General features: G+C 51.1%; 1 protein-coding gene across 8 annotated transcripts; it reads right to left on the bottom strand.

Annotated features, from left to right (window-relative positions):
* Window positions 1-1,056: 1,056 nt before the first annotated feature.
* On the bottom strand, window positions 1,057-14,483 carry Wdr81 (WD repeat domain 81). 8 transcript variants are annotated; one of them, NM_001134360.1, is given in 10 exon segments: window positions 1,057-2,195; window positions 4,163-4,342; window positions 4,575-4,720; window positions 5,283-5,972; window positions 7,884-8,049; window positions 8,123-8,288; window positions 8,978-9,168; window positions 9,285-9,475; window positions 9,737-9,844; window positions 10,579-14,431. In NM_001134360.1, coding segments are annotated over 10 exon segments (5,802 nt in total). In that variant the 5' UTR covers window positions 14,222-14,431; the 3' UTR covers window positions 1,057-1,874.
* Between the last annotated feature and the right edge of the window lie 9,186 nt (window positions 14,484-23,669).

Here is a 23,669-nt window from a genome sequence, read left to right on the forward strand (position 1 = left end):
TTCCCCACCACTACCACCACAGCTGCCCAGGGAAGGGGACGCTGCAGGAACCTCTGCACCCAACTGTAAAACCCAGGATCCTGGTTAGCTCCCTTCAGCCTAGGCCCCAAGGCGAGGGGTGGAGAGACTCAGATGGAGGCTGGCCCTCCCAGGGTCCCACCTCTTCAGCAGTGTTCACTTTCCCTAAGGATGAGCTGTCTGAGAATTGACCTGAGGCAACCCAAACCAGAAGCTCTGAATCCAAGGCAGCCAGAGGACAATGGCTGTCTCTCTACCCTCTTGCTATGTTCTTCACAGCTCTGGAAACTACCAGATCTTGGCTTTTCCGACTATGGTGCCATCAAGAGGGTCGGATTAGGGGCTGGGGATTTAGCTCAGTGGTAGAGCGCTTGCCTAGGAAGCGCAAGGCCCTGGGTTCGGTCCCCAGCTCCGAAAAAAAGAACCAAAAAAAAAAAAAAAAAAAGAGGGTCTGATTGTACAAACCTATGTATAATATCAGCACTTGGAAGAAAGAGGAGAGGGCAGGGAATACCAGGTCAACCTCGACTACATATTACGTTGAGGCCAGTGGTTTTAGCTACCAGACCTTGTGTCCAAAAAAAAAAAAAAAAAAAAAAAAAAGCTGGCCATAGGGATTAGAGACGACTCAGTGGTAAGAACATTGATCGCTCTTGCAAAGGATCCACGTTCATTTTTCAGCATCCAGATGTAGTGCATAACCATTCATTAACTCCAGTTCCAGGTGATCCGATGCTCCCTTCTGACCTTTGCAGGGACCAGACCCAAGTATGGTGCACACACATGCAAGTGGGCAAAACAATCATACACATACAGAAACAAATGTCTTTAAAAATTAAAAGTTGGGCCTGGTGCTGTTTCAGGCAGGATGGTCATCCGAAATCAAGAACAGCCTGAGAAATACGAGAGTGTCTGCAAAAAGCAGAGACAGACCATAAGCCAGGCACTCGACATGTGCCGGTACCCCAGCTCCTTGGAAGGCTGAGGCAGGATTGCCTGAGCCCGGCCTAGGCAAACAGCACAGCCTCACTCAGCTCCATGGCTCTTCCAAAGAATTTATTGACCTTATTTACACAGATTGCAAACAGTGAGGAGGCAGCAAGAGCGGCATCTCAGACTTCTCTTCTTCAAATGGGGACTCAAGAGATGCCAGGGTCTGCCCATCCCCTGGGAGGGCCCGAGATGCAAACATGATTCCTGCTGCCTCCTCTCCCTAGGGGTGCTGGTCCCAAGGGCTGCCTCCCCGACTGAAGGCACAAACGCTGTGGTTAGGGGTACCAAGGCAAGGCATGGATTCATTCCTGGACCAGCTGGGCCCAAATAACCCTGGCCGTCCCCTCCTTTCCCCTGTTTTCTGGTCCCACAGTGGGAAGACCTGGCTGAATGGATAATAAAACCCCAGACCAAGCCCTGAGACTTCTGGGTCATGGCAAGCCCTCCTGAGGCTGGACTCCCAGTCCCATCAGAACCTTAGGTAGGAGCGGTTTCCTACCCTTGGGAGACAGAGCTAAGGAGAACCTGGCTAGAAGAAGCTGGCTGAGCAAACGCCCATCTCCTTTCATTTCCTGGAGCTTCCCTGTCCCCATGTGAGTCCAGAAGGCAGAGCTGGGGAGCAATGGGGATCACAGTGCTTTCCTTGTCCCCCTTCTGGCTGGTTACGAACAGCATCTCCCGAGTTTCACGAATGAAGTCACTTCCCCGGCTTTGGAGATTGAGAAGCTGTGCAATCCCAGACAGCAGGCCATGTGGGTACCCAAAGCCTGGGCTCCGCTGAGAACTGGCTGAGAGATGGAGGATGAGGAGTTGGACCTGAGAGGTGTCATCTCACACTGCCCTCAGCCAACTCCTGCCAGGACCTATGCCAGGAGGCGGATGATGCCATTGTCAGAGCCCAGCAGGAGGTGGCGTTTCGTGGGCAGCAAAGCCAGACTGGTGAGTGTACCACGGAAGTTCTCGGAACTGAGCTTTGTGGTGGCCTGAGAGGGTGGTTCAAGCAGGGAACAGACACCAATCTTGTTGGCCACAGTGCCAGTGACCACCTCGCTGCCGTACAGGTCGAAGGTGTGGATTGGGTCCGATGCTGACTTGTAGTGGTGCGTGGGCTTCTGCTCCAGCTCCTTCCAAACAGTCAAGGAATGGTCGGAAGAGGAGCTGACTATCACACTGCCCTCTACAGCCTGCAGAGAGTGGGAAGGAGAGACAGCTTCAATGGGGGCCCGGGTGCTCGCCAAACTCCAAAACCATTGCAGAGTGCTTCTAATTTCCAAACTCAGGAGGCAGACAGATCTCTGGGAATTCAAGGTCAGCCTGGTCTACACAGTGATTTCCAGGCCAGCCAATGTCCGGGTGATATACAGTGAGACTCTGTCTCCCAAAGAAACACTAAATACATTGTTATTAACAACCATCAGAGGCTGGGCAAAATGCACAAGCCCATAAATCCACCACTCAGGAAACAAGTTTGAAGCCAGCTTGGTCTACATAGCAAGCTCCAGGCCACCTAGGGGTTCAGAGTGAGACCTTATCTCAGATAAAGCAAATCAACCAAAAACAGAAAAGAAAGACAAAACAAAAACTCTGTAACTATTACTCTTATTTAAGAACAGATTCTACTTCGGATAGCCAAACAAAACAAAACAAAACAAACAAACAAACAAACAGGCAAACCAAACCTATAGCAGGCTGGAGATGGCTCAGAAGTACTTGTAACTCTTGCAAATGATCCAGCCCCCACATGGTGACTCCCAACCATCCATAGGTCCCATTCCAGGAGCTGATGCTCGCTTCTGACCCCTATTACCACTGCGTGAAAGCATGCACATTCACACAAGCAGGCAAAACACCCAATCTATAAAGAAAAAACTAGGGCATGGTGCAACACTACTTTAATCTCAGTACTTAGGAGGGAAAAGTAGCATGATCTTTGTGAGCTTTGAGGCCAGCCTGGTCTAGACAATGAGTACCGGGACAGCCAGGGCTAATAGATCCTATCTCAAATAAATAAATAAATAAATAAATAAATAAATAAATAAATAAATAAATAAATAAATAAATCTTTTAAACATTTTGTTTTTGTTTTTTGAGACAGGGTTTCTCTGGGTAGCCCTAGCTGTCTGGGAACTTCCTCTGTAGACCAGGCTGGCCTTGAACCTATAGAGATCCATCTGCCTGTTTCCTGAGTGTTGGGATTAGGGGTGTGTACTACCACTCCTGGACCAAGCTTTTAAATTAAAAAAAAAAAAAATCCAACAGATTCTATAAAACATGGCCACATCTAATCTTATTAACATGTGAGGTCCAAGGTGCTACTGTTCTCTTTTAACATTTATTTTTGTTCGTGTTCATGTGTGTTCAGGCCACATAAGGATGTTTCTACACAGGCCATAAAGGGTGTTGAATCCTCCTAGAGCTAGAGTCAGACAGTGCTGAGCTGCCCAGTGTAGACGCTGGGAACCAAGTTCAGGTCCTCTGAAAGAGCACTTGCCACTGTCCTCACTTCACATGGGAAAAAACCGGGGTTCAGAGAAGCCTCTGAAGGTCTGGGACTGACACCCAGGATGACCCCAGAGCCATCCTACATTCTCTTAGAATTTTGGAATTTTAGAGACCCTGTGACCCAGGGGGCAATTCGCCCTTCAGCTCCACCTGAGCTATGGAGGAGAGTTCCAGATGCTCGGAGAAATCCTCCCACAAGCAGCTCTTCTCCTCCCCTCCCAGAACCTGCTGAACATGCCCCAGGGCCTATGAGTGAATATAGGAGGCAGGAACATGATGCCCAGGCCTGGGCCTGTTCCTGCCCCCATCAGGACAGCCCAGCAGGGGGCATGGACTCTGCTCAGTGGTCTCCAGGCAGTAAACAGCCTCCTTTATTTAACCTGAACTGGGTCACGGACAGGGCGCAACCCCTGATCCTCCAAGCAAGACAAATATGGACAAGGGTTACTCATTAGAACATCTCTGTGGAGCGTCAGGGTCAGCTCCAGTCCTGGCTCCTGCCCCTAGCCTGCCTCCTGTGCAGACGGTTCCTGAGCTGGCCTATGAGGGCCAGTTTCCCACCCACCAAACATCCCAAGAAGGTATAAACCTGTCGTCACTCAGGTCAGGCCCTAAGCAGAAATGAAAGGATGGGACCTCAGGCAGTCACCTTGATCTGTAGAATGTCCCCTTCATGGGCCGGCCAGCCTCGGAGAACCAGGCCCGTGCGGGTATCTAGAAGCACCATGAAGCCAGAGGAGAAGCCAGCCACAACACTCCGGCCACTGGGGCTGACAGCCAAGGAGCGAACAAGCCCAGGGTTCAGCCCTCCACCCAGTCGGAACTCATGCTGTAGATGGAAGGAGATTTCGTTCAAGTGCCAAGTGCCACTCACCCACCCTACTGCAGCCCACCCCCCCATTCAAACCCACGAAGCCAGCAGGCCTGACCCCTCCCACTCCAGTCCAGAGCCCCACCCACAGGGCTGCTCTTGGAGTGTTCCAGGTGGAGTCCCCTCTGAGTGTCTTTCCTGACAGGTACCTAGAGACCCCCAGCAGCACAGGGACTGCATGCCTCCTGACCTGCAAGCCAGGCTTCCTGCAATCCACAAAGCGCAGGGTGGAGTCAGAGCTGGCCATGGTGATGCTGGTGTGGGGGGCAGGCATGACAGCTACAGCAGTCAGGGGCACCCGGCTGTCTGAAGGATCCACTGTGCGAAGGGTCTTCCCTGAAAAAGGACATAGTACATTTGGGGATCTAGTGGCTATCAAAGAGCCTTGGCTTCTTCAAGCCGGGACTCACCCCACACCTGCATCCCATTCCCCAGTGACCCTCAGAAAATGTTAACAATTTCATGGCTTTCTCATCTTGCTGTTTTCACACAGTGAAACCAAGGCCCCAACCCCAAAACAGTCTGCTCTCTTCATATAGCATGCTCTAACCAGCTGCCACCTCCATCTGCCCTTACGCTCCTCTATCCATACTTCTCTTTACAGTGATGACAGGTAACGCTGTGCGAGAAGCCAAAACCATACTCCTAGAATCCTGGAAACTTTGATTCTCACAGGTGGAAAGCAGATGTTTGCAGCAGCTGGGCCGCTTGCTGGTAGGTTGGGGGAGCGGATTCAAACTTGGGTCCCACAGATTCTAACTCCTGACGGTTCTTCTGTCCTGCCTCACTTCCCCGCCAAAATATGCCATTGCATGTTCCCCACTGGGTCCCATTCCCAGAGGCCTGGCGGAAGCACAGTAAAGCAGCTGCAGAACAGGCCTCACCTGGGCCCGCTCACCTGTGAAGGGGTCCCAGACGTGCACTGCCCCATCACAGCTCACCACATACTGCGGGGCCTCAAGCTGGCCCACGTAGAAGACACTTTTGCGGTGCTGGGCGTAGATGAGACGGGGAGCCGTCTCACTGGTCCCATCCCCATAGTTGTACAGTGGCCAAAGACGCACCGTACGGTCCTTGCTGCCACTCAGAAAGAAGTCTTCACTGCTCAGGGCGGCCACACACTTGACAGCCCCGGTGTGGCCTGGAAAGCTCTGCAGGCGGATCTGGTGGAAGTGGAAGTGGGCATCCTGCTGGCTCACACCGATCTCGTATTGCCAGTATGCTAGCCAGTTCCCGCTCAGGCCGTGGGCACTCCGGGGCAGCTCCCGCTTCAGAGCATTGTCTTCATTCCTGCTGCTGAGGCCTCCACTACCCACTCCAGAGATGGAGCCCAGTGGCCCGGAACTCTGGGGCTGAGAGTCGGGGATCTGGATGCGATTTCCAACCAGGACACTCCCAAAGGTCCCCGAGTGGCCATCATCCTGGAGACAGCTCCCACTCTGAGGGTCCCATTCAGGGCCAGCACTAGGCATGACGGGTTCCATGCTGGCTGGGTTTCGAAGAGAGCTCGGGCTCATGCTCTCCAGATATAGCCCTGCCAGCTCCCCGACCAACTCGTGGTTGGGGATAATTTTCCGGATGATGTCACCTGCAGGGAAGCAGAAAAAGTCCTAAGATCAGGGAAGATGGCAGGTAGCTGCTAACCACAGATGCCAAGGCAAGGTACTGACTGGGCTACTCTGGGTAATTAAGTCCTTGTCTGTAAGCCTCAGTTTCTTCCCCCAACAACAGCTTCCTTTTTCAATAGGTAGACATAAGTGCTGTCTCTATAGAGAGACACATATACACCAGGCACCATTCTGGCAACAGACACACAATGAATAAGACAGATCTGTGCTGCCTCATGGAGCTTAGAATTTTGTAGGAGCATAACACACCCAACTACAGGGCTGCTCATCCTAGTCAGAGAGAAGCCCAGTACAGTGCCCACCCCATAATGGAAGCCACAAAAGCCCATAGGCCATTCATTCCTTTGCAGGCAGCTTCTGGAGACCATTCCATTCCCCAGGCTTGCATAGCCAGCTCCTGGGCCTTTCCTGCTGGAAAATGGTCAGATTCTCTTTATAAGTCACTGTCCTGGTTAGTTATTTTGGTTTTTTGGTTGGTTTGTTGTTGTTTGTTTGTTTGTTTTGGTCAATTTGGCATCAGCTACAGTCATTTGAAAAGAGATCCTCAATTGAGAAAATTCCCCTACCAGGTTGGCCCCTGGGGGAATTTCCTTAATTAACAATTGATGTGGGAGGTGGCCAACTCACAGTGGGTGGTGCCACCCCTGGGGCAGGGCTGGTACCCATGTCTCTAATCTTAGCATTTGGGAGGCAGAGGCAGGGGAAATCTCTGAGTTTGAGGCCAGCCTGGTCTACAGAGTGAGCTTCAGGATAGCCAGGACTACACAGAGAAACTGTTTGGGGGTGGGGGCAGACTGAGCAAGCCATAAGGAACAAGCCAGAGTCCTTTAGCTTCTGCTTCAGCTCCTGCCTCAAGTTCCTGCCCTGACTTCCCTTGATGACCTGAGAGTTGTCAGATTAAATAAGCCCTTTCCTCCCCAAGTTGCTTTTGGTAATGATGTCCTATCAAGATGTTCAATAGAAATCCTAACTAAGATAGATAATCACCATGGAAATTGGGCTCTGAGGCCAAATTTGTTTGCTCTGATCCTAAAATTCCTATGTTTAAATCCAGTGTTAGCTGGGTGTGGTAGTGCACGCCTGTAATCCCAGCACAGAGGAGGCAGATGCAGAGGCAGGAGGATGATATGTATGAGGGTGGTCAGAACTACACTGTAAGATTTCATCTTTAAAAATCAAGGGGCTGGGGATTTAGCTCAGTGGTAGAGTGCTTACCTAGGAAGCACAAGGCCCTGGGTTCGGTCCCCAGCTCCGAAAAAAAGAACCAAAAAAAAAAAAAAAAAAAAAAATCAAAAACAAAACCAGGCAGTGGTAGCACATGCCTTTAATCCCGGCACTGGGAGGCAGAGGCAGGTGAATCTCTGATTTCAAGGCCAGCCTGGTCCACAGAGTGAGTTCCAGGACAGCCAGGCTACACAGAGACCCTGTCTAAGAAAACAAACAAAAACAGGATCTAGAGTGGGAACTCATCAGGCAAGGGATCTGCTGCCGAGACTCCACCTGAGTTCAGTCCACAAAACCAATGGTGGTGAGACAGGACTGACCCCCAAAAGCTATTCTTTCACCTCCACACACATGCCACAGCACACACACACCTACACTCACACAGATACCATACATATACAAAGGTCATTTAAAAAAAAGAACAAGAAGAAGCCTGATTGGTGTCACATGACTATAGTGCCAGCAGGAGACGGGTGGAAGCTGGAAGGAGGTCAAGGTCAGTTAAATGAGACCCCATGTCAAAAAAATAAAAATAAATAAAAATAAAAAAATCCACTGCTGACTCTGGAGGTGAAAGAATTGCACCCCCCCCCCCAGGGAAGAGATGTAGTCACCAACTCTGTGCAAAGGAACGTGATGGGCAATACCCAACAGGCAGGAGAAAGGTACGTAGATTGTGTACGCCATTTCCAGGGTGAACACCTTCTGCAGCTCCTCCAGCAGGGTGGGGTCCACTGGCCGTCGCTGCCCATCAGAGAAGGTTGCCTCTGGCAGTTGGCCCTCAGTACAGCCCTTGAGATCCAGCTGCAGATCCTGCAGGTAGGAAGCCCACAGATTCAATGGGTCCGCTGCCCTGGCCTGGCCTACCCCGCCCAGAAGCTCCTACCTGCTGCCGAAGCTCATGCAGATGAGAGAAGACTTGAAAGAAGGTGGCCACCGGCTCACTGAGGTGCTGCTGGACCATCTCCTGTCCGATGCGCAGGCAGATGAGGGCAATTAGACTAATGGTCTTCACACACAGGACAGTCCGGGCCTGGGCCCCGCTTGGGAACCTAGAAACAAAGCTCTTGAGTTCCAAGCCCCTCCCTGAAGGACTTGACCAATTTACCAGGAACTCCCAATAACAGGAGCTGTAAGACTGATCAGTCCAGACCAGGAGAGGAAATTGAGGCACAGGGAAAGAGTGTGGCTTAGTCAGAGTTACACGTAGGATAGAACATGAACTTTTTTTGTTTAATTTTTTTGTGTATGGGTGTTTTGCCTGTGTGTCTATCTGTGCACGTGTTTGCTGTGCCCACAGAGACCGAAAGAGGGTGGCAGGTCCCATAGAACTGCAGTTACAGACGGTTGTGAGCTACCACATGGCTGCTGGGAATCTAACCTGGATCCTCTTAAGCCCCGAGCTATTTTTCCCAGCCCTCGTCATTTGTTTTTCTGAGGTGCTGGAGCTCAAACATAGCACTTCCTTCATGCTGGGAAAGTGTTGCATCACCAAGCCACACCCACAACCCAGAACCAGGACTCTTTTCTTTTCCAGGCCTTAGTTAACCTGGAGCTCTCTCTATAGACCTCAGACTCGTGGAAACTTGCCCTCTTCTGGGTGCTAGAATTAAAGGCCTGTGCTACTACACCCAGCATCAGAACCATGACTCAGGCCAATATTCTCTCCTTTCCCCTGAGCTTCCTAGCCCCTCCTGGGGGGCCCTAGGCTAGGTGACTCTCCCAAGGAGCAGGGGCCTACCCTGTAACAAAGGAGGTGAGGAAGCTGAGCACAGGCAGCAAGACCTCGTGGCTAATGCGGGGCAGAATGTCCATGAGGGTAGTGTCGGAGAGGTATACGATGATTTTCTGAGTCAGTGTCACCGCAGCCAGCAGCCCGGCCTCCTTGCGGCTGTTCAGTCGGCTGGGGCTTGAGTTGCTCCCCGGGGCTACCTAGGACCATAGAATAGATGAGGGAAGGCCAGACCACCCCACAGACCTCCTGGAACCCCAGAGATCTGGGGCCAGCTTGGCCTCCCAATCCAGGGCCTGATGAAGCAGGGACTAACCAGGTAGCTGATGTAGGGCAGGTACTGGTAGGTGAGAACGGGTTCTCCATATAGGTGGGCAATATGGAGAAGACAGCTGAGCACAGGCCCGGACACGATGTCACCTAGTACTGGCCTCTTCTGGTAGATGTTGCCGGCGTTCAGTGGGGGGCTGTCATCACAGCTGACTGTGAACTGCTGCCTAGTGGGCCCTGCCAAGGAAGGGTCAGCAGCCTTGAGAAGCTAGTAGAGGGCAGGAGGGAAATCGGCCTTCTGAGATTTTGGGGCAGCTTCTATTCACTCTATACTGGGTTCTTCCCCATTCTTAACTTTTAAGAAAAGAAACTTATGGTGAGACCCAGGACTTGCCCAGGAAGTAATGGGAAATTAGGGAAGGAGTCCCTTAAAGAGGATTAAGAAAGGACAAAGCCTGAGTGGGGAACCTGGTATCCAGCATTAACCGCAGACCTTACCAACATAACAAGATGTCAGCAGGCGCAACAGGTTCCGGGCCACGTGGCGAGAGGCTACAGTGGGGCCAAGCTTGGCGGACAGCCAGCGGACCATCTTGCAGGCTGTATCTGCAAGGCAGGAAAAGGTCCTGAGCTCATCAGATAACTCACCCACTACACCCCACCCACTACACCCTACCCCACCCAGCCAACTCTGGCTGTGGCTCTGCCAGTGAGCCTAACCATACTGGCCCATTCGATTCGCCATGGTCGAGGTCCCCAGTCAATGACCCATGTAAACCAGCTCCTCAGGCAGGACCTGCAGGAAGGGTCATCCCTTCAGCCATGCTCCCAAGTTCTTGAATACAGGCTTGTCCCTGGCTACTACTCTTCTGACCTCTCTTAAGAAAACCCTTTTAGCCTTTCCCTGCCTCTGCTGGAACAGAGAGCTTCAGGGGCATACACATGCTGTCCCTCCATCTGGAGTACACTTCCCACCTCCCCCCTTCTGTGAGTGCAGGTCTGGTTCCGTTTACACCTCAACCACTTGCTTTTATTTACTAATTCCTTTTCTGGGGCTAGAGATCAGACACCCAGGGCCTCACATATACAAGCCAAGTGCTCTACCACTAAACTCCATCCCCCAGCCCTAGGGGTCCCTTTCAAAGGCGCCTTCTCTGACTCCTGAAAGTTAAACGTAAGCCCCACTTTCCACTCACACACGGCACTGCCACACTGTATCAGACCACTGACCGTGGCTGTGAGCTGTGCGCTCCACAGTGGATGAGAGAGACCCATGCCCAGCACGTGAAACACTGAGGGAAAAAGCAGCTGACCCACATCCCCTCAGCCCCAGGGCTCACCAAGGAGGATCTTCTGCTCTTTGCCCTCTGTCTGCTCTGGCAGGGGCTCCTCTTCCTCTTCTCTGTCTCTCCCATCGCCGGGAGCCACAACCGTCTCCATGGACAGTATTGTGTCAGACAGAGTGAGCTCAGATGTTCCTGTGACTTCATCCTGCTCCTCCTCCTCCAACACCACACAGCCTTCCTCCTCCTCCTCCTCTTCCTCAGAGCCTTCACTTTGCTTCAAGTCCTGGCTGCTGTCCCCTGACTTCACGCTGTTCTTGTCCACAGGGGCACCCCCATCATCCCCACCCCTCTCCTCGCCCTGTGAGGCTTCACTAGTGCTGCTCTTGTCGCTCAGCTGGCCCAGGCTCACGGCCTCAGCCTCCTGGGGCTGTGGAGACTCGGCCACATAGAGTCCAGCTTGGAAGTCCTCGGTGTCTGGCAGGTCAGCCTGGTCATGGAAGCTGACGCCTGACCTGTAGTCTGGGAGCCCCAGTCCTGAGGAAGCAGCCGGCTGTCCACCCATTTGAATCTCCTCCCCAAAGGCACAGGAGCCAGGCCCAGGCACTGGGAGCTCGTTTTCCTCATCCTCAGTGGTCCCAACCAGGCCTTTGCCCTCCTCTTGGGAGGCCTCCACCCCAGCCAGTACCTGTAGGACGTGGGGCAGCAGGTGGATAAGGAAGGCCTGCAAGCCCAACCGCACCACCAACTGGGCTACAAAACAGTCAGTGTACAGGTAGAAGCGGCCATGCAGGCGGCAGGGGTTCTCATAGGCACCAATGAGAGGCTTCAGGAGGTACTTAATGGTATTTTTGGGGCCCAGGGCCTTGGCAACAGGTTCAAATAGGTACCAGGCTGTGTACACAGCCGTGTGCTCCTCTGACATGAGTGACAGCACAAAAGGCAGGAGGATCTCCAAGCCCTCGGGAGTGATGTCGTTTAACACGGCACCCAGCTGCTGCCATAGAGCAAACACCAGCTCCCGTCCCTGGACCTCATCCTCCACACGCCGGGCCTGATATAAAAGAATGAACTTGTGCAGCGCTGGGAAGTAGGTAGGGAAGGGGACCACAGAGCTGAAGGGACTGAGGAGCTGAGCTGGGCTGGGTGGGGGCAATCCTTGGGAAACAGGCCTGTACTCAAACAGTGGGTCTAGCTTGCCCTTCTTCACCACTAAGGGACTTTTGGGTCCACTCAGCTGTAGGAGTGTGTCCAGCACAGGCTGCAGAGACACGGGGATGTCCTTGGAGTGGCGTGTGCAGAGGCCCCTAACAGCCTCAAAGCGTACCCACAAAGGTGCATCGGGCTGCAGTATCCGGACCCTGGTGGCAAACACCATCTCAGCCAACAGGACACCCAGCACCTGCATGTCTCGATGGAAGAGACTCTGCAGGTACACAGGTGGCTGGGCTTGAGGCTTCTCGGGTTCCTCCAACTGGCTCCCTAGGCCTCTGGCCAGGAAGTTACCCACTTTCTCTAGCTCTTCCAAGGCCTGTATGGGACTGAAGCCTTCTGGAAGAACAATCTTGCCCTCGTCGCCCTCCCCGGAGTCCAACCCGGTAGCTTTGCTCCTGCGGCCTGGCCGAGAGCCTGAGGGTGCAGAAAAAGGCAACAGACCAGGTGAGGCCTGACTGGAGGAAGAGCCTGGCTGGTCACCTGCTTTCCCAGGGATGGAAATGGAATCCAGAGCTTCTGTAGCCTGTTCTAAGTCATCTTCCCCTGCCGTGGGCCTCTCTCTAGTCCAGCCACTCTCACATGGAGTGACCTCTACAACATGCCTGCCCGCACCATTAATAAGTTGTCCTGAGATGTCCTCCTGGCCCGCGGCCTCCTGAATAGGCTGGACCAACAGCCGGGGTATGAGTGGAGGTTCAGGGGCCAGGGCAGGAGCCCCAGCCAGGCGTTGGGGGTGTGGCTGATCAAACAGCTGTACCACGCCATAGCTGGTCAGATGGGTGTGAGCATCCACCAGGTGCAGACACACATTCTTCTCCTTCACAGCTTCTTTGCCCTGGAGTTTGTAGCCAAAAGTAAGGTCAATCCAATGATGCAGGTCTTGGGACACCTCCCAGCTCTCCAGCAGTGCTCTATGGGCAGTCACAAATTCCTGGTTAGAACTGCACCAGGCTGGCACGTCCAGGTCAGGCATGTCAGGGTGGATGGAGCAAAAGATAGAGGGATCCGTGTAGAATTCGGGTATGCACTCATCTGGTGTCCAGGTCTGCATCCGCTCCATGGTGGCAGGATACTCGTGGGGCTCCCACTGTGCCCGGACATGTCCACAGAGCACCGATCGGGGTGTGCGACGGGCCTTGTATACATAGTATGTGATGTCAGAGAGCACATCGGAGATGTGGTGAGGAACATGAAGTGGCTCCCCACTTCCCGCACCACCGGCTACAAATGCCTGCCGTGTCATCTCATAGGTGAAGTCCAATTGCTTATCTCCCTTGTTGAGTCGGAACTTGGATTTACGAAGGTCTCGGAAGCGCCCGTAAGGCGTGGTAAAATCCACCACCCAGGGCAGCACTGGGTGATAGTTGGGATCCCCCTGCCGTCGACCTGCCAACCGATTCAGCTGCATGAGGTAGTAGAAGTTGCTGACGCGGCCATGGACCCAGTCTAGCACAAGGCCCCTAAGTTCTTTCTGGCAGGTGGGACACCCAGGTCTCCCTTCCCCGTCTTTTTCAGACTTAACACCTGTCCTGTCTTTCTCTTCAGAGACCTCCTGATTCTCATCCTCAGAAGGCATCTCATAAGCACTCAGGTCCAGCCGGAGCTCGCTGCAAAGCTTCTCGTCTACAGCGATGTGGTGCAAAGACAGGGCCCCACAGGCCAGACCCTGGCGGTGACAGGCATCCATGGCCCTCAGAACACGGAAGAGAATGAAAAGCACCTTGGCTTGACTGTTGGTCAGTTTGGCAGGGCTGAAGGTAACTACATCATGCAGGGAGAACTGCACATAAGGGTGTACCACATAGAGCATCTCGGGTGACTCCAGCAGGGCCTCAGCTCGCAAAAGGCTGGGGCAGGCAGAGCTGCCCCGAGAGGGCCCATCCCTGACATTTGATAGACATTGCATGGATTCACCCACTGGCAGGAAGGTGCATCCATAGACCCTCTGTAGAGCTTGTCTGATAGAGTCTAGGGCAGGTATAGCTGAGGGGGCAGTGCTGTGGCTATAGGGCTGCCCATAAGTGTGATATGCATGGCGCCACAGGTTCCGGTAATTCTGGGCAGCCACCTCCTGCATGAAACGAGTGAGAGTCTCAGGGCTACAGGACCCCTCCTCAAAGGGCAAGACTCTGCTCAGCGGGTAGGACAGTCTCCGTTTCCGCAGCCCGTGCACCTCCACTCGCGTCCAGCCCTGGGGTAGCCTCTGTACCGAACGTTGCAGTAGAGTCCTGACTTCCGCTTCACCCAGGCCCTCAGCCCGGGGACAGGGTCCCAGCCGGCGCTCCCGGAGACTAGCTAACCAACGCGTGGACACTAGGGCCACCACGTGGGTGCCCCCCGGCGCCAGGGCCAGCTGCCGGGCATCGATGTTCAGATCTCTCTCCACGCACCGGAGCAGCTCCTCCATGTCAGGTCCTGAGGAGGAGGAGCAGCCCTCGGCCCCTGCTGTAAGAACCACTTTCCGCCTTCTGCTCCCCTGGGCCATTTGGTCCTGGCCGCCTGGGGGCAGCGCAAGGCTGAGCCTGGCCACGGCCCTCCTCGCAGTGGCTTCCGGGGTGCCAGGCCGGGAAGACTGAGATGGGCGAGAAGCGGGGGGTGGAGTGCAGGTGACTGGGCGAACCAGCGACAAAAGAGAAAAGACCTGGGGGTGTTCTTACCCCTCCGCAGGGTCCTGCGCTCCCGGGCGCAGTAGGGCGGGGAGCGCGAAGCGCCAGTGCTGAGCTCCACCGTGACGAGTCAGCTGATACAGGTCATGTGATCTCCCAGACACGGAAACAACCGCACGTGTCTCTAAAGGGCCGGGCGAGGTCCCGCCTCTTGCTCCTGTCCCCTCCCTTCCTGAGAAGCCAAGGCGCCCTCTGTGCTGCTGCCCTTAAGGGGCTTTGTCCCAGCTTCGTTTGGTTCTGGTGCTACTCGGGCAAACCAACCGCCCTTAGGTGCAGAGGAAGACCATCCTGAACAGGCCACTGGACCCCTCTCCCTCTCTGATTTCTCCTGCAGGCTCTGAGATGCGGGTGTAGGGAGGCTCATCTCAGAAATCCCGGCCCTTTAGCCAAGTGTCAGCTCTGCCAGCAGCAGAACGGGCCTTTAGACACACACCCTCTCAATGCTCCCATGCCACTCGGCGAACCAAGAAGTTTATTTTTCCAAAGCGCTTGGTTAATAACTTGCCACTTGGCCCACAATGTTCTGGGAAGTAGAGAAGTGGCCCAGGCACAGAAGCCTGGAGTTCTTAAAAGGAAACAGTCTCCTGAGACTTCCTGTTGAAAATGTAGATGGCAGAAAACCAGCTAGCGTGGTCACAGCCTTGCAGATGCTACTATGGCTCTAGACAAGGTGTGACACAGAACAGAGAACAGAAACCAGAGAGCCTGTGCTCAAACTGCGGATCCTGACAAAGACTTTAGTTCCAGCTCGTATACAGGCCAGACCAGCAATAAAACCACTTTGTGTGCTCAGGTGCGTTTGCGTGTACACATTTGTGTGTGTGTGTGTGTGTGTGTGTGTGTGTGTGTGTGTGTGTGTGTGTGTTTTGGTCTCCTACCTAAGAGTCTAGTGCTGAGGTTTAGGCCTTTAAAAGCAGGGTTAGAAAAGGGGGAAGAGAGATGGTTCCGCGGTTAAAAACACTTCCGCTCCAGGGGATCTGACACCTGGCTTCCATAAGCACCCACACGCCCATACATATACACATATATAAAAATAAATCGGTTTTAAACCTTAAATTCCAGGTGTGGTGGTATTCAACTTTATTCCCAGCATTTGCAAGGCAGAAACAGGCAGATCTCTGTTAATTCCAGACCAGCAAAGACTATTTGGTAGTGAGACCCTATCTCAAAATGAGTAAGACAAATCAGGCAGAGAATCATTGCAAGTTCAAAGCCAGTGTAGTTAAGGTAATGCCACCCAGAGCTACACAAGAGCTAACTCAAAAGAGAAAGGGGGAGAGAAGAAGAATGGATAGAAGAAAGGCTGCCCAGAGATAAGACAACAATGATTTAGATATGACTGATTCCATCTGTTTCTTCTTCAAGGACTGCTGGAGCCCAGATGTACTTCATCACATGACCTTACATGCGGTAACAACTTCCCCATTTATGGAGTGCTTACCAGGAAACCAGAGCCATCCGCCAAGAGCTTTACATATCTTGTTTCATTTCATTTTCTGCCCCCCACCCCCAGCTTGCTTGCTGTTCTGTGTGAGACATGCATTTGTGTGCGTGGCATTGGCACACACACATGGTGCTCAGAGGACAAGTTTGGAAAGTTGGTTCCTCACACCATCGGACCGGGGCTCAAACTCAGGTTTGTGCAGCAAGCTCTTATGTCTGATGGGTCATTTCACCAACTGGAGTCCAGGGAATCTTTTTTTTTCTTTCTTTCTTTTCTTTTTTCGGAGCTGGGGACCGAACCCAGGGCCTTGTGCTTGCTAGGCAAGCACTCTACCACTGAGCTAAATCCCCAACCCCTTAGGGAATCTTTTAAGGTTAATACTGCAAACGTGTGCCATCATCTCCAACCTGACACCTTGGCTTTACAAAGCTATTGTTAAACCTGTCATGGTGGCTCAAACCTGTCACCCCAGCAGGAGGCGGAAGCAAGCTCAAAGCCAGCATGATTTACACATTGCATTCTAGGACCCTCAACACTACGTCATACCACGTCACAAAACATCAAAGCAGAACAAAGTAAGGAGATGTTTTAACACCATATTTTAGAATGAGGAAGCTAACCAACCACCTTTGGTAAACTTCTTAAAGATTGTTAAAGATCTCATAAGAAACTTGAATGCCAGACAGCAGTGGGACATGTGTTTAGCCCAACACTCTGAAGGCAAAGGCAGAGAGATCTCTGAGCCTCAAGGCCAGCCTGGTGTACAAAGCTAGTTCCAGGATAGCCAAGGCCACACAGAGAGACCTGTCTCAGAAAACCAAAGAAGAAAAAGAGGAGGAAGAAGAAGAAGAACTCAAATCCAGGCCAATTTTTAAAACCAGTGCTTCAAGTCAGTATACTGACACACACCTGTAATCCCACTTGGGATTATAGCTCCTTACTCTGTTTTGCTTTAATGTTTTGTGACATGGTATGATGTAGTGTTGGCTGTCCTAGAACTCAATGTGTAAATCAGACTGGCCTTGAACTAGCTCGTGCCTCCTGCTAGGGCGATATACTGGTGGTGTAAGCCTCCACTTGGGAGGTGGAGGTGAGAGGATCAGAAATTCAGTCATCCTCAATTATGTGGTGAGTTTGAGGATCAACCTGGGCTAAATGATAACCTATCTCAAAAAGAAATAAATGTATCCTCTTTTGCTTCCTGACTGCAGATAGGGGACTGGCTGCTTTAAGTTCCTGCTGCCAGGACGTCCCTGCCTCGATGAACTGTATCATCTATTCCAGGTTAGCCTGAAACTGCTATGTAGATGAAGATGACCCTGAACTTCAGATTCTTCTGTCTTCTCCCTCCGAATGCTGGGATTACATATTCATAGGTTGAGCATCATGACATGTGACCTCATCAATGACTTTAACAAAAATGTGAACCCCAACAGTAATGTCAGACATGATGTGGTGTCTTTCCTAAGTCTCCTCTTAACTCTGCTTACTCAGCTTTGAAACCCAGATGTTCTCACAAGGTCTGTGAGCAGTCCTATATCCAGAGATGATATGGTTGTTTGAATGAGAAAAGTTCCCCATAAGCTCAGACATTCGAACACTTGGTCCCCAGTTGGTGGTATGTTTGGAGAGGTAATAGGGAGGTGTAGCCTTCCGGTGGAGATGGGCTTTGAGGGTTTAAAGCTTAGCCTTACTACCAGACCAGTTTGTTCTCTCTGCTTTGTGCTTGTGGTTAAAGGTCTGATTGATTTCTTGGCTTCCTGATTCTGCTCATGTTTCCTGCTTATTATTATGTTGTCTCCATGGCAGGATGGACTCTTATCTCTCTAGAAACAAAAATCCTCCCCCTCTGGCTCCTCCTCATCTTCCTACTCCTCTTCTTCCCCCTCCTCCTTTCCTCCTCGAGAGACAGGGTCTCTCTATGTAGCCCTAGCTGTCCTGGAACTCACTATGTAGACCAGGCTGGCTTCAAACTTACAGATATCTGTTTGTCTCTGCCTCTCAAGTGCTAAGATCAAAGGTGTGGGACTCTATACCTGGCTAAACTCTCTTTCTTAAACTGCCTTTGGTCATGGTGTTTTATTTATTACAGCAACACAGCAACCGAAAAGTAATTATTACAGAATGGGTATCCTCAACAATGAGATGAGACAAAGAAAAAGAAATACTTAAGTCAGATTGCTTGGCATACCATCCCTGTGACCTCAGAGTGGATTATGAAGGTCTCAAACTGTGCACAAGTGATAATGACTCTCATTCTAAACGTGCCCTGAGTTGAACGGTCAAAAGGTTAGTTGGTATTTGTTATACAGATGGCTGAAGAAGAACCTACTAGGTGGATTTTCAAACATCAAACAAAGGTAGAACTGCTCTGGTTGTATCTGCCTGCACCTCTCTTCATTCTTGAGGGCTCTAACGCAACTCCATAGACACTCAGGGACAGCCACACTAGCCACATGAGACCACCCATAAATCACTGTAGAGGGAAAAGCCTTGAAGCTCTCTTTGAGTCACTGAGTCAGCTGAAGCCACTTCCAAGCATTCTCTTTATGTATCTATGAGGTGAAGTTAAAGGGACGGATGGCTCAGTTTAAGAGCACTGAGGGGTTTCAGAGGAACACTGTTTAATTATCAGAACTACATGATGACTAACAACTGTCTATAAATCCAATTTAAGGTGATCTGATGACCCCTCTTCTGGCCTCCACAGGCATTGCACACATGTGGTACACAGGCGTACATGCAGGTAAACACCAATACTCATAAAATAAAAACAAATATATCTTTACAAAATCTAAAGATAGGGGCTGGAGAGATGGCTCAGTGGTTAAGAGCACTGACTGCTCGGGCTGGAGAGATGGCTCAGCGGTTAAGAGCACCCGACTGCTCTTCCAGAGGTCATGAGTTCAATTCCCAGCAACCACATGGTGGCTCACAACCATCTGTAAAGAGATCTGATGCCCTCTTCTGGTGTATCTGAAGACAGCTACAGTGTACTCATATATGTAAAAAAAATCTAAAGATAAAATAAAGTGAAGTTGGGGTTGGGGATTTAGCTCAGTGGTAGAGTGCTTGCCTAGGAAGCGCAAGGCCCTGGGTTCGGTCCCCAGCTCCGGAAAAAAAGAATTAAAAATAAATAAATAAAGTGAAGTTAATGGGAGTAATTATTGTTTTACTTCAGTTAAAAAAACAATAAATTAGAGTCTGGAGAGATGACTCAGTGGTTAAGAGTGGCTGCTCTTAGGGGTTGGGGATTTAGCTCAGTGGTAGAGCGCTTGCCTAGCAAGCGCAAGGCTCTGGGTTCAGTCCCCAGCTCCGAAAAAAAGAAAGAAAAAAAAAAAAAAAAAAAAAAGAAAGAGTGGCTGCTCTTACAGAGGTCCTGGCTTTGGTTCCAAGCGCATATACTGAGTGGCTCATAACCATCTGTAACTCTAGTTTCAGGAGACCTGGAACCTTCTTTTGGCCTCTATGAGCCCTAGGCACTCACAAGGTGCCCATACGCCTATGTAGTCAAAATATTCACACACTTTTTTTTAAATTTATTTATTTATATTCACACACTTAAAACAGTTCTTTTTAAAGAGAGGGCCAGGCATGATGGCACTTGCCTTTAATTGCAACAACACTAGAGAGGCAGAAGCAGGAGAATCTTTGTGAGTCCCAGATCAGCTTGGTCTACATAGAAAGTTCAAGGCCAGTCCGGGTAACGTAGTGAGACCTTGTCTCAGAGTTAGAGGGAAAGAGAGTGCATGAAAGCAAGCTTGTATTCTCTTTAAATAAATTAATTAACTAAAACATTTTAATTAAGTAATTAAAGTATTCCTGTACTTGGACATTATTGTCTTTCAACTGAGAAACAAGGTAGCCCAAGACAACTTCCCATCTTCATTATGGATAAGAGAGCCTGAGACCAAAGGACAAAGAGATTTTGCTTATTCACACACACACACACACACACACACACACACACACACACACACACACACACACACACACATTGGAGGTAGGGGGTGGAACCCAGGAGAGAGCCTTTTTTAAAAATTAGAATCCTAATATGTAGCCGAGGTGTGTCTTAAATTCGGGATCCTTGGGACTCCTGGCTCTCAAGTGCTGTGGTTTCAGGCCTGCCTTATCACCATCCTCCTTGAAGACCCACTGGGATGATCTTGTCACCAACAGAACTGGATCAGCCTGCTCTCTGCTCTGGTCTCAGTTTATCTAAAATTTAGATTATTACCTGGTCAAAAACTATTTTTTCTCTCTCTAAGTCTGTATTCCCTGCCCTCTAGTGGTGCTGACTGTACACTACAGTGATGATCTTGAATGTATTTCTCTCTCTGCCTACACTTGACATGTCCTTTCAAGGCTGAGACCTGGCTCAGAAATTTCTAGGGCACTGTGCCTTCCTCTACCTGAACTTTAGGAAACGTATGGCTTTGTTATCTTGGGCGACCAGGACTTTGTGCGTGCTAGCAAGTGTTCTACCACTGAACTAACTTCCCCAAAGAAAGGATTTTCAAACTTTAAAGGTGGACTTCTGATTTAGTATGGAATGAGACCTCGGAGCCTGCGCTTTTGCTGAGCTCCCTGGGTGGTGGTGATGGTGATGATGGTGGTGGTGGTGGTGGTGGTAGTGATGGTGGTGATGGTGGTGGTGGTGGTAGTGGTGGTGGTGGTGGTGATGGTGGTGGTGGTGATGGTGGTGGTGGTGGTGGTGGTGGTGATGGTGGTGGTGGTGATGGTGGTGGTGGTGGTGGTGGTGATGGTGGTGGTGATGGTGGTGGTGGTGGTGGTGGTGGTGATGGTGGTGATGGTGGTGGTGGTAGTGGTGGTGGTGATGATGGTGGTGGTGATGGTGGTGGTGGTGATGGTGGTGGTGGTGATGGTGGTGGTGGTGGTGGTGATGGTGGTGGTGGTGGTGGTGATGGTGGTGGTGGTGATGGTGGTGGTGGTGATGGTGGTGGTGATGGTGGTGGTGATGATGGTGGTGATGATGGTGGTGGTGATGAAGGTGGTAGTGGTGGTAGTGGTGATGATGGTGGTGGTAGTGGTGGTGATGGTGGTGGTAGTGGTGGTGATGGTGGTGGTGGTAGCGGTAGCAGCAGCAGCAGTAGCAGAACCCTGATGAACAGTTATTCAAGGCCCATCTAGAAAAAGTAAGGCTTTGGGTGCACGTGGCTATAACTCGGTGACAAAGGACATGCTTCCCAGGAATAATAATAAAGATAATTAGAATAACACTCGACTGCTCTCCCCATTTCCTGCTCCCTCACCCTAGCTGTTATCTACCGAATCCCTGCTTGAGCACCCATGGGGTTTGTAGAATCTGGGGCGGAACATTAGTCACTTCCCTTCGCCTACTTCATTATTGTGCTTCCAGAAGTACCCATTTTGGCTAGTCACTGAGGAAAACTGCAGCTGTCTGTGGGCCACCAGCCCGTGCCAAGTGAGGTCAGCAAGAAAGAAGCTGACAGACATCCTGTGTGCCAGCCGTGGGTCCGCTAGATTTATTCTGTGCTAAGTGGCTTCAAGAAGTTTCTTCTTAACCCCTATAAGAGACCACAAAATTTATCATCTGCACTGTTTTGTAGATGAAGAAAATACCATTCGTAAGCTCACTGCCAGTCAGCACTGGAAGTGGAATCTGTTTGGCTAATTCTGTGGTTCTCAATTAGGGTGGATTTGGACTCCCCAGGGGGTATTCGGGGACACTTCTGGTAGTTATAATTGGGATCATGTGCTACTGGTACCTAGGGTAGAGGCCAAGGTGGTACTGACCTTCCTATTATGCACAGGACAGCCATGTACATAAGAAACTCTTTCTGCTCAAAACATCAACAGTGCTAAGGTTGAGAAATCTCAGGCTGAAACCCTGTGCTTTTGGCCTGAGGTGGGTGGGAGGAGGTTAGATCGTGGAATAAAATCAGAAGGGCCACCACAAGGGCCTTGAGTGAGGAGGGGATGGGGTCCTACGCTACGGGTAATGGAGAACAGGGCAGCTTGTTGAGACTTTTCTTTCTTCCAAGCTTGGCCAGAGCCCTGCTCAATTTCCCCCAACCCTGCCAAGTCAGTCCTGGGACTTCACACTAAGTTTGTCCTGGAGTGACCCTGACTCCAGCTCAGAGCTGGGGCAATATATTTACCTGGGTCTTCCTGTTGGAATTCCTGGCTTCTAGGACTATGTGTTCTACCTATAGTACTCGAACTGACAAAATGTTGGCATGCTTTATTCGGGAGTGGGCTAAAGGTGAGCGGGTAAAGGCAGGAGGACCCCATCAGTCACCTGACCTAGGAAGGAAGAGAGCAACTGAAGCAATGAAGAGCTGGCCCAGGAACCAGGAGACTGACCCACTCGGCTTGTTTTCCACCGCCTTTCCTTTTTAGGCTTGAGCTCAGTTTCCCTGTATCATCACCAGGAGCCTCTGGAGCACCCACATTCAGCTGGCCTCCATAACAGGCTCCCGACCATGGCAACAGGAAATCTCTCCCGTTCCAATCTCCTCAGAACTCTGAATAAGTAAGGGAAAGATGTTGGGGAGAGGCGGCACTCTTGGAATGATGGAGAAAATATCATGAAAAAGCATAAATTTTACCCCCTATGCTTGGGGTTCCATTACCTTCCATTACCACCCATGGCAGAGTTGAGGGGGGAGGGCAGAAAGGAGATGGAGAAGGACTTGCAAGAAGGAGGATGTGGTTAAGACTGATTCGTCCCCTGGGGTCGAACAATCAGCTGTTACTGGGGCGGAAGGCAGGAAGTCTCCTTAAAGACACAACATTCTGAACGTTGAACTCAAGGATTTGAAGGAACCTTAGCAGTCACCTTAGTGGAGCCCATACTTAACACTGAAGGAGCTATCTCAGGTTCCCCTCATTTCTTCGGCTCAGTTGCTCTCACCCTCAACTTAAGAGATGATGCAAAAGTCATGAATTCCAGGCCACAAGTTTCTCTTTGGGGTGAGTGATGAGGTGGTCCCAGGCTTGTCCCTTTAAATAAGCAATTCAGCAGCTTTTGCCAAGTCATTGGGTTCATTTCAGTTTTGCCCATCCTCCGCCTTTCAGACTCTGATTGGCCCCTAGGGAAGGAGCCGCCTCTCCATTGGTCTCCACCTTTGAAATCACTTCCCTAAGTAGGCCTGAGTCAGAGAAGCGCTTCGGAGGGCGGGATTGAATGGGTGTTAATCTTAGGATGGGGTTTCTGGCTGCTACTACTTTGGTAAAGCTCATTCCCTAATTTCTGAGAAGACGCTTTCTCTCAAAAAGTGAGGGCTGTGATATAAATCCTTTGTTAGAAAGGTGCCCCTTGGGAGGCCGTGGGCTTTTCGGCGACTAGGACGAGACATTTACTAGAAAAGAATTCACTAAACCCACGAGGGATGGACTAGATCTCCAGTGAAGAATGGGCCTGTGCGGATGACACTTGTCCCTATACCCGGAAGACCTCGGGCTAGCTCTCCAGTGAAGACTGGGGCTGTGCGAGTGACAGTGGTTCCTATACCCCGAAGACCTCGGGAGTTCTGCTGCATCGGTGGCTGGGTTCCATCTTCAGTTCTCCTGTTGCTTGGCGTGCTCCACCTTCGCTTAGCTTAGGCTTCCCGTGAAGGCTGGTGAATCAGTTTCAGGGTTGTCCAAAAGAAGTTCCCAGAAGGAGGGGCTGTAGCCCTTTAAGGACTTCCCCGCTACGGACCCAGAGATCAGTTTAAAAATGCCAACTCACAGAGCGCGCTGCATTCTGGGAAGCCGAGTGTCACCGTCAGAACTTCATTGACCAGGATGCACTGCAAAGTCACACGCCTTCACTTCCTTCTGCTCTTTAAACTGTA

Source organism: Rattus norvegicus, chromosome 10 (assembly GCF_021556685.1).
Source record: "Rattus norvegicus strain SHRSP/BbbUtx chromosome 10, alternate assembly SHRSP_T2T, whole genome shotgun sequence".
Classification (NCBI taxonomy): Eukaryota; Metazoa; Chordata; class Mammalia; order Rodentia; family Muridae; genus Rattus; species Rattus norvegicus.